The 16010-nt window shown below is 33.3% G+C and overlaps 1 protein-coding gene across 6 annotated transcripts in view; it reads left to right on the top strand.

Moving 5' to 3' along the window:
• LOC106472130 (zinc transporter 9-like) overlaps nt 1-16010 on the top strand; it is a 65522-nt gene that overhangs the window by 36024 nt on the left and 13488 nt on the right. For all 6 annotated transcript variants that reach the window (XM_022400732.1, XM_022400730.1, XM_013932756.2 and 3 more), the window contains exons 10-11: nt 7365-7420; nt 10727-10862. In XM_022400732.1, coding sequence (XP_022256440.1) covers nt 7365-7420; nt 10727-10862 — 192 coding nt within the window. The remainder of the gene's footprint in view (nt 1-7364; nt 7421-10726; nt 10863-16010) is intronic.

The following is a 16010-nucleotide window of genomic DNA, read 5'->3' as shown; positions in this document are numbered from 1 at the left end:
AACTTTTAAATATATAACACGAATAATGTTTCAACAATAGTAACATGGTACCTTAAACTTTTAAATATATAACACGAATAATGTTTCAACAATAGTAACATGGTAACTATAGTTTCTAAATAAAAAACACGATTTAACAATAGTAACATGGTATTTAGAGCTTCTATATACAAAACACTATTTCAACAATAGCAAATAGGTACCTATAGTTTCTATATACAAAAGAAAAAATGTCTCAACAATAATAACATTATAACTATAGGTTCTATATAAAAAACACAATATGTGAAACAATAGTAAAAATGTAACTATAGCTTATACATACAAAAACCAATAATAGTTCAACAATTGAACATAACTATACCTTCTATATACAAAACACGAATAATGTTTCAAAAATAGTAACATGACAACTAAAGCTTTTATATATGAAACATAAGTAATTTTTCACTAAGAGTAACATGGTAACTATAGCTTCTAAATACAAAACACAAATTATGTTTCAACAATAGTAAAATAGTAACTATAGCTTCTAAATACAAAACGCAAATTATGTTTCAACAATAGTAAAATAGTAACTATAGCTTCTATATAAAAAACAATATTTCAACAATCGTAAAAAGGTAACTGGCGTCTACATAAAAAACAATATTTCAACAGTTGTAAAAAGATAACTATAGCTTCTGTGTACAAAACACAAATAATGTTTCAACTATAGTAACATGATAACTATAGTTTCTAAACAAAAAAAACATGTTTTAACAATAATAACATGGTATGTAGAGCTTCTATATACAAAACACAATATTTCAACAATGGTAACATTGTAACTAAAATTTTATACATAACACAAAAATCATGTTTCAACAATAGTAACATGGTAACTATAGTTTCAATATACAAAACACTATTTCAACAATAGCAAAAAGGTAACTATTGTTTCTATATACAAAACACTATTTCAACAATAGCAAAAAGGTAACTGTAGTTTCTATATACAAAACACAAATAATGTTTAAACAATAGTAACATGCTGACTATAGTTTCAACAATATTAACATGGTAAATATAGTTTCTTTATACAAAAGAAAAAATGTCTCAACAATAATAACATTATAACTATAGGTTCTATATACAAAACACAATATTTGAAACAATAGTAAAAATGTAAATATAGCTTATACATACAAAACACAATTTCAACAACAGCAAACAGGTAACTATAGTTTCTATATACAAAACTCAAATAATGTTTAAACAATAGTAACATGCTGACTATAGTTTCAACAATAGTAACATGGTAACTAAAACCTTTATGTTTTAACCAATAATATTTCAACAATTGTAACATAACTATAGCTTCTATATACAAAGCACAAATAATGTTTCAAAAATAGTAACATGACAACTAAAGCTTTTATATATGAAACATAAGTAATTTTTCACTAAGAGTAACATGGTAACTATAGCTTCTAAATACAAAACACAAATTATGTTTCAACAATAGTAAAATAGTAACTATAGCTTCTATATACAAAACAAATAATTTTTCAACAATAGTAACATAACTATAGCTTCTATATAAAAAACAATATTTCAACAATCATAAAAAGATAACTATAGCTTCTGTGTACAAAACACAAATAATGTTTCAACTATAGTAACATGATAACTATAGTTTCTAAATAAAAAACACGTTTTAACAATAGTAACATGGTATTTATAGCTTCTGTATACAAAACAAATAATGTTTCAACAATAGTAAAAAGGTAGCTATAGCTTCTATATACAAAACACAATATTTCAACAATAGTAAACAGGTAACTAAAAGTTTTATACATAAAACAAAAATCATGTTTCAACAATAGTAAGATGTTAAATATATCTTCTGTATACAGAACACAATATTTCAACAATAGTAAAAAGGTTACTATAGCTTCTATATACAAAACAATATTTCAACAATAGCAAAAAAGGTAACTGTAGTTTCTATATACAAAACACAAATAATGTTTAAACAATAGTAACATGCTGACTATAGTTTCAACAATAGTAACATGGTAACTAAAACTTTTATGTACATAATGGAAATAATGTTTCAACAATATTAACATGGTAAATATAGTTTCTTTATAGAAAAGAAAAAATGTCTCAACAATAATAACATTATAACTATAGGTTCTATATACAAAACACAATATGTGAAACAATAGTAAAAATGTAACTATAGCTTATACATATAAAACACCAATAAGTTTTCCAAGTCTGTCTTGATCCTTACTTAATATCTCATTCACGTAGGAGTCTTTTTCAGGTTGTGTGGGGTGGGCTCAGCCATCTCCTTTATGTCTTTGTGACATGGAGCTTCTGGTTTCCAAAGCTCTCATGTCTCTTTATGCACAAGAGATTCTATCAATTTTGGGAACTTTGATGTTGCTTGTGTCTCTTGTTCCTCTCAGATACACCCACAAGAGTTTTCTTTAGTGGAACCTGGCTGATCAGTTGAATATATAACAAAAATTCCATGTCATCTCTAGTGTGTCTTTTTCTGTCTCTTCACCTTTTACTGTCATGGTAACTTGATCACTTCCACAAAAAACTGGGTGTCCCTCTACCTCCCCCTCACCCAGACCTGTATCTGTTCACCAATGCCTCTCTTTCCATCTGGGGGCAGTTCTGGACTCCTATGCCCTTTCCAGCATAATGTTTGCATAGAAGTGGTCTTTTCATATCAAAGTTGTAGAACTGTTGGCTGCTTATGAAGCTTACCATCATTTTCAGTGTCAACTGTCTTTTCATCTTGTGATGATCCATTTGGACAACTCCACTGTCATGTTTTACCTCAACCAACAAGGGGCACTCGATCTCTGACCTCTGATTTCTAGATCTGGACTTTCTGTCTTGGAGGCCCATGACCATCACATTCAGTTGTCAGCCTGTTATGTTCTTGGAGTATTGAACCTGGTGGTGGATCAACTGTTTCGCTTAGATTGGATTGTTCCCACAGAGTGGTTTCTTCTTTGCACTGGTATTTCAGTGGATTTGTTCCCTTTCATCAATGCCTTTGGACTTCCCTCAAAACTAATCTTCCTCTTTTGTAACCACCATTCACAGAATCCAGAGCTTTGGCAGTTGATGTTTTAAACCAAAATTGTACTAATGACTTTCTTTATTACTATCCTCCTGTTTGACTTTTTCTCAGGCTTCTATCTGTTATTAAAAACTCATGCTTGTTACTTTTCATTGCTTCTCGTTACCCTGCTAAGTTTGATTTTCACTTCTGCACTTTTTATTGTCTTCCTCTTCCACCTTGGAAGTTCCATTTATGTCAATCCTGTACATCTAGCCTGCCCACTATGTGTCATGCCTTCATCTTCACCCATGGACTTTGTCCAGTCCTTTGAAATATAGCAGGCTTTTCATACTAACCATCCACTCTTGCACTTTATTATTGCAAATGGATGGTTTACAGCTGCTGTTTCATTTGCTACTCCCTCCTTACAGGCTGTCCTACTTTTCCATATCTCAGTTCCTTTTTTACCTGGATTTTCAACAACAGTTTCTCTGTTTCTGCAGTTGCTGATTACAGAGCAGCTTTTTTAATGATCTTCTCAGTCTTCCCTGGCCATTCTGAAGCCCTGTTCTAGTTTTTATGGACCTTTCAGATTTTTTCTCCTCAGCTGCCCTCCTTGCCTGGTCCCTCTTCTTTGGACATGTGCTACGTGTATTGTCTTGGGAGGTGATCAGATGTTTTCTTCACTTCACCTTCCATTTCTTCTTTATACAATTGTTCTGACCCAATCGTTTTTTGTGTCATATTCAGGCAGTTCAGTATTATTTTGCTTGTATTACATTGGGATCACTTAGTCTTTTATTGCATTCAATCACTCTTTCTTTCAGCACTTATCACCTTACACTTTGACTGGTTGGGTTTCTAGACTCATCTGCTTTGTTTATTCTTCCATGGGAGAGAACTCTTGTCAACTTTGTCAGATAACTTCCTATCAGGTTCATCATCTCACAACTTCTCCCATCATCCTTGTCCCCTGGATGAGATCTCGTAGACAGTGATAAGGACAAACCTTGACACATTTATGTCCTGTTACTGTAGTCACAATTATACAGTCTTCCTAGGGACTCTGTTGCTGTGAATATTTATTATTTGTTACTTTTTTCTTTTTACAACTCTCTCATTGCCATTATAATATATTGATGTATATAAACTGAAGGTGATGGAACTCACCAAGCAGATGGTGATGCCTCACAGGAAACATTTCTCTGCATTGAGTAAGAGGCGAGTACAGCAAGTGTTAAGCCCATTTCCCCCTCCTCTTTGGCCAATGTTGAGATATGGTTTTCCACAATGATGCTTCAGCAGTGTGTGTGTATATTTTCTATTCCAGGCCATACTTCAAATGAAGGAAGAAAAATGTCAGCACTAGGTGTTTGCCTCCTCTCACTCATGACTAGTGCCTGCTTCCTCAGTTGTAGCAACCCATTGCACTGTCTATCAATTTGAGATCTTGTGTTAAGTCCAAACACCTCTCGGATGTTAACCCTCACACAAATTATTTCCTCCCTCAATGGGAAGTAGGGTTGGGGTGTTACCTGGAAGTATAGTACAGGCCATCCTACTACATTATAAACCAAACCTATGGTTAGTCCAGCTAGATAGGTCTTGTGATCTCCTCGGAATGCAGGTTGGAGATATTTTCTTACGGTACTTGACTATTCTTATAAATATCTCACTTAAGTATTTCTCCAACATAGAACAATCTATCCCTTGCCACACTACCCACTGACATAATGGCTAATTCAGCAACCTTAAATTCTGCAACACTTTAGCAACACAAAAAAACATTTTTTTGACAAAATATTTTGCTCTACAACCTCTCATGAATGAAGAGTATTCTCTGCTTAAGATGGATGCAGTCTCCTCTCAGGTGATGCCCCACTAGGATACCTTCCTCCCCAATGGGTGACATGCTTTCAGAAAGAAGCTTATCTTTAATTTTTTTAGCTGCACCAATCTTTCTATTATCTTCACTGTAAGATTCTACCTCTTCATTGTACAGAAGTGAGTATAATATTTAAAGTTTACATTTTTCTTACCTGAAAATGTATTTCAGATGGGTATTCATCTCTCTGCACAACCTCCCATCTTTCCTCCTCATTTCTAATGTATTTCTTTTGCATTGTCAAGAATGAGCCTTTGCTCAAATGCTAGTTCTCATGAGAATTACAGCACATGTGGGGTGTGTCACCCTCCTCTTAGTGGATGATGTAGTCTAATGTAGAGGTGGGAACTTCATTCAAAGCCTGTGGTGTCCACAAAAAATCTTCATGGTAGGGGTACAAAGTAATAGCTATTAATTGTGCAGAGAGGTGATTACCTACCTGAAATACATTTGCATGTAAAAAGTTGTTTCATTTTATATATAACAACTCTAATATTGTGTGACAAATGTAACATGGTAAGTACTATTTGTATACACAAGATCTGAAGTATTGTCTGAACAATATTAACACGTTAGAGAACTACAGTAATGTATGAACAATATTAACGTGATAGGGAACTATTGCTTGTATGTAGGACTGTAGTAATATATGAACAACATTAACACTATAACTATTTCTTGTATATACAAGAACTGACATAATGCATGAACAATATTAACACTATAACTATTGCATGTCTATATAAAAACTGCAGTAATGTATGAATAGTATTAATATGGTAACTATTACTTGTATATACAATAACTGCAGTAGTGCATGAACAATATTAACATGGTAACTGTTGCTTGTATAAGCAAGAACTGAAGTAATGTATGGACAATATTAACACTATAAATATTACTTGTATATACAAGAACTGAAGTAATGTATGAACAATATTAACACTGTAACAATTGCTTGTATATACCAGAACTGAAGTATGCGTGAATATTATTAACATTGTAACTTGCTTGTATATACAATAACTGAACTAATGTATGAACAATATTAACACTGTAACAATTGCTTGTATATACCAGAACTGAAGTATGCATGAACATTATTAACATTATAACTTGCTTGTATATACAAAAACTGAACTAATGTATGAACAATATTAACATGGTAACTATTGCTTGTATATACAAGAACTGCAGTAGTGTATAAACAATATTAACATGGTAACTATTGCTTGTATATACAAGAACTGCAGTAGTGTATAAACAATATTAACATGGTAACTATTGCTTGTATATACAAGAACTGCAGTAGTGTATAAACAATATTAACATGGTAACTATTGCTTGTATATACAAGAACTGCAGTAATATATGAACAGTATTAACACTGTAACTATTGCTTGTATATACAAGAACTGACTGAAAAAATGTATGAACAATATTAACTGTAACTGTTACTTGTACACACAAAAACTGCACTAATGTATGAACAATATTAACTGTAACTGTTACTTGTACACACAAGAACTGCACTAATGTATGAACAGTATTAACATTGTAACTATTTCTTGTAAATACAAGAAGTGAAGTAATGAATAAAAACCCTATAACCCGAGTGCTTTCGAAAGGGGAATGAACTGAAGTAATGTATGAACAGTATTAACACTGTAAATATTGCATGTATATACAAGAACTGCATTAATGTATAAACAATATTAACATGATAACTATTGCTTGTATGTACAAGAACTGAAGTAATGTATGAACAATAGTAAGATGGTAACTATTATTTTTATTTAAATCAGTTCATGTAGTTAACTTTTTAAAACTTGAAACTATCACTTTTTGTTATCTAAACAATATCTACATATTTATCGTATATTAGTACAGCATGAATGTATATGTTAATAAGCCTAGAAATCAATATGCATTAAATGAGTGGTGGTTGTAGTTAGAGAAATTTCACATTAGTACAAGCACTTTAACTGTATAGGCTATGATAACTTAATGCTGATATATTAATGTAGTAATTTACCACAGTTTCAAGTGAAATAGGATATTCTCTATTCAAAAACATAGTTAACACGTGAAGCATTGGAAACAAGTAATTATAACACTTGTCTCTTATTGTCCATCCTGGCTGATGAGTTCTGATTTAGAATAAAATGTAGTAACTTGTGGAAGATAAAAGATGGAACATATCACACACCTGATCTGAAATCCAGTCTGGATGCCTTAAAAAGAAGGTGAAAAATACATCTGCAGAGTACATGATTTTATCACAAATTTTAGACCTATCAGTTTCTTCTTATCATAATTTTTTTTATTAGATGTAATATTTTTGTTAATGCAGTTCCTTTCTAGGCTTGTTATACCTTTGGATGAGTTTATCTTCCTCTGTTTCAGTTGATCTTAGCCTTTGGAATAAGAAAATCCATCCAACAAGCAACACAAGAACATCCGTAAGTTGGTTTATTTTCCTATTTTATGGTTCTTGAAATAATTATGAAATACGATTTTATAAGGTTTTTATAAAGTATGATGAAACCCACGAGAAATAGAAGGTTATTTAAGAAAAAGTCTAAACATTGTAGGTACTTTCAGTATTGTTTGGTGATGCAATGGTCAGGTCACAGTCTTTCCTTGTAGTCTTGTTATAAAATAGATTTCTTTAAAATCTTTGTTTGTAATTTGGAAATGAAATAGGCTTGTGTCCTAATATTTGTTTGTAGTGTGGAAATGAAATAGGCTTGTGTCACAATCTTTTTAGTTTGATAATGAAGTAGGCTTGTTCACAATCTTTGTATTTTGGTAATGAAATAGGTTTGTGTCACCATCTTTGTAGTATGGTAAGGAAATAGGTTTGTGTCACCATCTTTGTAGTATGGTAAGGAAATAGGCTTGTGTCACAATCTTTGTAGTTTGGTAATGAAATAGGCTTATGTCACAATCTTTGTAGTTTGATAATGAAATAGGCTTCTGTCACAACGTTTGTAATTTGGGAATGAAATAAGCTTGTGTAAAATCTTTGTTTGTAGTTTGGTAGTGAGATAGGCTTCTGTTCAATCTTTGTTGCTTGATAATGAAATAGGCTTCTGTATAGTGTGTGCTTGTTTGATAATTAATTTATCATAAACTTAACTTTTACAATTAGCTACACTCATCTGATAATTAATATATTGTCTTGTGTCAGACAGAGATAACCCAGGATAAAACTGTACACACTGGCTAACATCACACAGAGATAACCCAGGATAAATGTTAACATATTAGCTTACATCAGACAAAATAACTCAGCATAAAACTTAACATATTAGCTTACATATGACAAAGATAACCCATTACCAATCTTAACATAGTTGCTTACATATGACAAAAATCACCTAGAATTATTACTTTTGTACAAAGGTCTTCAAAGCTAGTTTTTAAATCTAATGCTATGGTGGTGGGAGGAGTTACTGGATCTCAAACCACAGCTTTAAATAAAGGTCTTAACTACATGGTATATCTTCCCATCATCCCATTGTTAGATTTAAAAACTAGCTTTGAAGACCTCTACAGGAAAGTAATAATAGCATCAAAACACAAATCCAATCAACAGCAACTAATCCCATGTCCAAGACCACAAATAGAATCCCTGTTTAAATCATTGAAGGACAACAAAGAATCACCGGAAATATTCAAAACTCCAAAACAACTTCATTAGCAATTTCCCTACTTAACAAAAGCAGATCCATTAATAAACTTCCCAGATGAATTTAGTGAAACAACTTCAAAAATAGTAAACAAAAAGATGCCTATAAAAGAAAATTTACATCAGAAAGGTCTAAAATTTCTCAAGAACAATGAAGACCTTGTCATTCAAAGAGCTGATAAATGAAACTCGATCATGATTTTACCAACCAAACAGTGTGGTTTCTTAAAGGTAAATATACTGAATGATATATCTAAGTTTACTCAATCAAATATTGACCTTAACCCAACATACAACAAAAAATTGAGGAAACTGCTCAAAATATTATTAAAAGAAAAACAATTTCCTTTAAACTTTATCATTTTTTACATACAAACCAACCTAGAACAACAACAATTTACAGTTTACCAAAAGTCTATAAAAACCCAATAATCTTGCGCGAAATTATGTCTGCATATAACTCTTTAAACTACAACCTTGGTAAATACTTTAATTGGAATTTAGAACCTTATGTTTCCAAAATAAACACCCAATTAAAAAACACTTCACACCTTCTACAACAATTATATAGTTTAGACAGTAACGTCATTATGTGTATCTTTGATGACTTAAACCTATTCCCTCAAACCTCACGTTATGAGGCAATACAACTCACTGCAGAACTTATTTCACAAGACCCCAAAAAGAGAATGAACATAAAACAGGAACACCTAATCAAACTACTGCAACTAGCCACATTTATTTGCTATCAATACGGAGATTCGTACTTCCTTCAGCTACAAGGATTTTGATCACTCTTTTCTTACATCACCTAGAACAACATGCCATAGTCATTGCCATATATAAGCCTGCATTTTAACTTAGATATGTAGATGACGTTTTTTGTGGCTTCACTTATCAAGATGAACAAACATAATTTCTACAACACATAAACAACTTACATAAAGACATACAATTCACAGTTGAAAATTAAAATAATTACATGATAATTTTTTTTAATGTAACATCACATGAACCCCCCCAAGGCTTCATTACTAAAATTCATAGAAAGAATGCATACAACGGAATTTACATAAACCGTTTTTCTAATTATGTAATCCACCAGAAGCTAGACATTAAAAATCCTCCTAAATTTAGTATACACTATAAACACTATAGAAAACAGTGAGGAAGAAGTTGCTCACCTAACTCAATTCTTTACTAATGTTAATAAGTTCCCTACAAAGTAGTTACAGAAATTATTAAAAAATTTAAAAAACACAGCAAGACACAAACAAACATAAACACTTCATAAAACAAAGGACTATCCCATACATAGGAAATATACATATCAGAAATTTCAAAAAGACTAGCACATAAATGTAACCTGAACATAATGCCTAGATTCGTTTTTACCCCTGGATAGAAAATTAAACACTTGTTAAGAAAATTATATAATGAACCTTCTTTAACATTAAAACTTGTGTGCTGGATAATGATTGCACCAGTGATCAAAACATTGTACCTTATCTAAATACAAATTTTACTTACAGTAAAAGCTGTATCTTGTCATAAAATTATATAAAGTTAGTTTTGTTATTTTGTATTATCAATTCACACCATACTTTGAAATAAAAATTTGCTTCATTTTCAAAAACCAAATTTTGAAAATTATTCTAAGTTTTACAAGAAAAAAAATTTTTCTTATGCTTTTTTTTTCAATAAAAGGTTAAAATGTTTTTTGTTTTTTTTCAAGTACATTTGATATTTCATTAAACATTATTTTATTTCAGTATAAGCATATGTTACTACAAGTTATTTCATTTGAGTAATTTCTCACTCTTTTTTTCTTGTTGTTATTTGAAACAAGTGATAAGTTTTTTTCCCTCCAGTGGTTTAGTGATAAGTATGAAGGCTTATAACACTAAAACCTATGATGGGCACAGCACAAATAGCCTGTCATATTAATTTGTGTTTGATAACAAACAAGTAAGAAGTTTAAGTGATTGGTTTTGTGTTGCATCTTATTTTTGAATGTGAAATGTTCACTTATGGGTTTTTAAGAAAGATTGATTAATAGATATTATTTTTACAGCTATGGTTACCACACCATGCGATATGTGGCCTCTCTGATCAGTGGTGTTGGTATTTTCTGTTTTGGAACTGGCCTTTCTATATACCATGGAATCATGGGATTGCTTCACCCAGAACAGATGGAACCACTTTTTTGGGTATATCAACTTATCTTTTATGATGTTTAATACATGTGAAATTAGTAAATTTGGGTGAATGTTAAATTTTGTTAATTTTCACATGATGTTTATGTTCACAATTTTAATTTCATTTTAAAGTGACTAATTTAAATAACATTCACATTCTGATAAATCTTATTTATAAGTTTCAAAATAGGATGAATTTGTTTCTGTTGTTTATTAGAAGTATTAAATCATTGACTAGTTGATCCTGGAATATAAAGTATTACTTATATTATTCAAACTAAATATAAATTAAAATATAGGTTACAAAAACATAATAAATGTTATGTTAAAAATAATATTATTGAAAACTCAGCTGTAGTGCAACATTTACAAATAACACAACACACAATATTTTGGGATCAAATGATAGTTGTAGCTCAACCTAACAGTTTGTCTGCTAAAACCATTTGTAATTTATTAGAAATAATAACATTTAAAAATCATGTAGTTGTAAACAGACCTGAAAACCCACCTGGTTTTTGTGTTTGTGTAAGGCATGACCTTCTGCAAAAGGTCATGTAAATAATAGAGAATGTAACATTACATAACATGTCATAAATTTATAAATATTGGATTCTCATACTTATACTGAGAATGGTGATGTAACATAAAAATATGTAGTGTTTTTTAAATGGAAAACCTCAATAAAAATGTCTTAACTGTATAAAAATGAATTTTCCATTTCATTTATTTATTTGAGCGCAACTTTTAAACAAGTGCAAGTCATTCATATTTATTATTATCTGTTTAAGTGGCATGTTTTGTTGTGTTAAATAGCTTGCTCTAATCAGAAGTTAATATAAACACTTGCTTGTTATTAGGTGTTTAGATAGTGTGTTTTGTTGTTTTACAGGCATAATTGTTATTATGTATTTAGATAGCATGTTTTATTGTCTTACAGTCTTGATAGTTATGCGTTTAGATAACATGTTTTGTTTTACACGCTTATTTATTATTAAGTGTTTATATAGTTTGTTTTATTGTGTTACAAGTTTAATTGTTATAATGTATTCAGATAGCATGTTATGTTGTCTTCCAGATTTGATTGTTATTACTTGTTTAGTTAGTGTATTCTATTGTCTTATAGGCTTAATTGTTATTATGTATTGAGATAGCATATTTTGTTGTCTTCCAAAACATACTTACCTCTGCTCACATTACAGGTATTACTCGACTGCCAGAGTTTCTTCCTTTGCCCATCTAAGTATTGGTCTGATTTTTTCTTGCTTCCTCCACTCTTTTATACCCCACTTAATTGCCCTTGGCGATATTTGTTTCATGACAATATCCACCTACGTCAGTGCACCCTCTATCTTGGTACTGTATATAAGCACCTCATTCATATAATGTTATAATTTTTTCAGGTTTCTCAGTGCTACAATCGTTTGGAAATACTTTGAGCATTCTCTGTGTTATGTAGTTGATTTTTGTAAAAATAAACAAATTCGATTGGCAAGCCGATTTATGCTATGAATTCTCGGATTATTATTTCTGGCATGGAGGCAAATCAGGTCTGTCTTATCCCACCTCTGATATCTAGCATTACACAATAATCAAGGGGGAAGAGAGTCACTCTCAGTTTAGACTGCCAGAGGTCTTATTCATATTTAGATGGAGATATATAATTGGTTCTGTGGTGTTCTTCCTGTGGGCTCTGAGGCTGTAATTGAGGGCGATCCTCGACCTTCTGGAGAGAATTTAGATTCACTTTTTCATGTGCCTTCTTTTAGACTGTTGGCTTTTCAGCCCCCATGTAAAACAGTAGTCAGTTTATGGACTCACAACCCTGGAATTTGAGTTTCAATTCCCTATAGTCGACACAGCAGATAGCTATACATTGCTTTGCTCTAACAAAACAAACTTATCTGACTAAATGTTGTTCCAATTAACAGTCTTTAAATGATATAAAAAAGGAATCTACTTTGGATAAGCTGTCTTAGATTTGTTTTTCTTCAGTTGGTACCATCGAGAGTGTGATGTTTTGAGTCTTTCCCCAGTTGCTTTTGAGTCTGCAACTTACTTTTAATATTTAGTTTTCTCTACATCCACAGACATTGTGGTTCATGCAGGGTGGTTTACTTCTCATTTACATGAAGGGACAGTTATACCTTATCTGCCATAGTTGTTGGAACTACGTGATTTAGCCTACCACCACCAGGTGGAAGCATATTCTGACTCTCAAATAATACATCTACTCCTTGAAATTAAGGGTTCTAAGATGGAGATTGTAATTAATCTGAATAGCTCAATGTCCCCTGGTGGGAAAGCACTAAGTCTACAGATTTACAATTCTCAAATCCAATGTTTTGTTTCCCTAATACTAAACTTTGTTAGAAGACTCTGAGGATCACCAACTTCATTGATAATGAGCTGGAACCATTGTTGCATGTTGGTTTGATTATCAGCTTCTACATTCCTCCCTTTGTTATTGATGTCTCCTCTTTCATTAGCTCCTACAGACAGGCATAGTTCCACCCCTATTAGTGTGTCCTGACCCCTGACATTGGTACCCAGAATCAATTCTGTCCATATCCAAAAGTTCAGCAGCTCAGGCTAAAACCTGCCAGCAGCTTCAATGATTATTGCATGCCTTTGGGTTTAGTGGAGGCTGGACTCTGAAAATTTCTAGACATGTACTAACCTTAATCGTTGCAATAGTGGTGGTGTCTCACCGATATCAGCATTTTTTGTGCACAAGGGTCAGGTATTGCAGTTCAGGATTTTTACCTTCAGACTAGCATCAACATTACATGAGTTGTGCCAATTCATATGGGGTTTTTCTTGTCACCTCCATTCCCTAGCGCTACGCACACACCATTTCATAGATGACCTATGAAATTGGTACAAACTCATCAATTGTCAGAACATCACACCCTGATTATACTTTCAGAAACAACCAAGGCAGTCATTCTCAGAGCTGAGACATCTATTCTTGCTCCAATTCAATGTGTCATCAGTCTGGGTTTTTTATTTCATTATGTCTTGTCAGTTGGGCTCAGCTGACTCCCATCTGGAACAGGAAGTCTGACTCTTACCTCTCCTTCTCCCACTACACGAATGGTTCTTTCTCTTTTGGAAATGTGGGCATTACTCAAATCCCTCATGTCTCTGGGATGAGAGCACAAAAGATCCTTTCAATGGCCGTTACGCAACCGAAGGATCATAAACATCGGTTCACTGGATTTCCAGGTTTTCTTTGTCATGGTCATTCTTTGATCTCGAGGGATTGTTAAGTTGAGACACTACAAAGATATGGGTTTTTCTGCTGCCACCTCATCCAAAGTTCCATCTCTTCACGAATGCCTCGTTCAGGCATGGGGTGCATATGTCAACAGAGAGGAATTCCAGGATCTACACACGGATGACAAGGCTTTCCTACACAATGTTTTAGTTCTTCTTGTTCTTCAAAAGGCAATGCCTCATGGTCTGGGGTTATTAAGGGGAAAATCGTCAGGCTTCACTCTAGCAGTATCTTTGTCTGAGAGTTTTGCCTACTCCCTGTAATTATCTTAACCACTTCTGCTTAGATTATATAGAGGGTTAAGTATTTTCATTGCTACCTTTCAGGCTTCCTTACCTCCTTTTCACAGGATCCCACTCTGTGGCGAGTGTTGCTTAGACAGGTGTGTTTTTATCAAGCCAATTCAACACTATCACCCACTAATTCAATATACTTTATCTAGTTTGCAACAGGCTTTGTAGAAATGAGGTGTTCCATAAGACCACCTAGAGGCTGACCAGGTGGTATTACTGTACTATGCTGGACCGCCACTCATGGACCATCATGAGTAAAGCATAAGGAGATCCTACCCATCCCTGCCAATCATTGGATTGAATAAATTGTGGTCAGTTTGCTTTTAAAAATTTAGAGAATTTGGTTCACCTATTGCACTGTTTCCAGAGCACTGTTCTTCAGGACTACTAATTGAGCTAGGGAGTCCTTACCATACCCTATTTCTTTCCAGTCACTGGGGTGGTGAACAGAGGCTTTTCCTCCAGAGTGTTAGAGTAAATTCCTCCACTCTTGGTGAAGATGGGGGCCCTGCAGGGGCCCAGGTCCCTGAATGTTTTTTCCCAGATGTCAGTAGGAGAGCCACCAACCTATGCGGAAGCCTACTTGTAATACTGGTTCAGATTTAATGCTCGGCTATCTGTTTGGGTTAAGTGTGGCCCTTCTTTTTGATCAATATTGGTTCAGTACATTGTTCATGGAAGAGGGTCCATTGTCTCCTTGTAATTCTGAATGCTGAGTTTCACATTCGCCCCATAATTCCAGGGCCAAGTAGAATTTACCTTCCCACATGGTTGGAGAGTGAAGATGAGTTTTAATAATTCCAGACTGAATGAGTTCTGTTTACTCAGGTTGAGTAAGGCAATACAGGATCCTGTCATTCTGACCCTGGGTGTTGCCTTTTGTTCTTCTTCAGGTTGAGGAAAAGGTTTCTCCACTTCAGAGTTGCTTACTTTCTTGTCATGATTCCAGTGGCTCAGAATGCATCACTCTATGGCTACGTAAGTAATATATATATAGATTGCAGTCCAATTGCCCTAGCCACCAACGTGGGATATAGGGACCATAGCTCTATAATTCCAACCCTGAATAGTGGAACTTTGGCTATCTGGTTGGGCCTGGCCAATATTGATGATCACTCATGTACAATTCCACCTTTCATACTTGAATTAAGTTCAGGATGAAGAGCATACCTGTTCTGGATGTAGTACAGTTCCCCCACTAGGGTGCCAATCTTTGACTGACACACCCTTGAACTTTGCAGATGCTTTCTGTATGGATAATGCCCTCACTGGCCCTTACACTTTCTCAATGTGGGATTCTAGCTGTAGTGTGAGAAGAGGTAAGTATGTTTTGGAAGTTAACATTTTCTTTAGTTGAAAATGTATTTCCTATAATACTTACCTCTGCTGACACTCTCCCACCCTTCCTCCCCACTATGAGACTGGTATGATGTCAATCTCAAAAAAGTGATAACATTATCTGAATGAGGTGCTTTTATACAGTACCAGGATAGAGGGCGTATTGACATAGGTGGAGAGGGTCGTGAGACAAATATCACCAAGGGCAATTAAATGGGTTATAAAAGACTGGAGCAAGCGAGAAAAAAT

Source organism: Limulus polyphemus, unplaced genomic scaffold, assembly GCF_000517525.1.
Source record: "Limulus polyphemus unplaced genomic scaffold, Limulus_polyphemus-2.1.2 Scaffold5103, whole genome shotgun sequence".
Lineage (NCBI taxonomy): Eukaryota > Metazoa > Arthropoda > Merostomata > Xiphosura > Limulidae > Limulus > Limulus polyphemus.
Note: the sequence above shows the minus strand (reverse complement) of the source record. Positions and strands in the feature narration are given on the sequence as shown.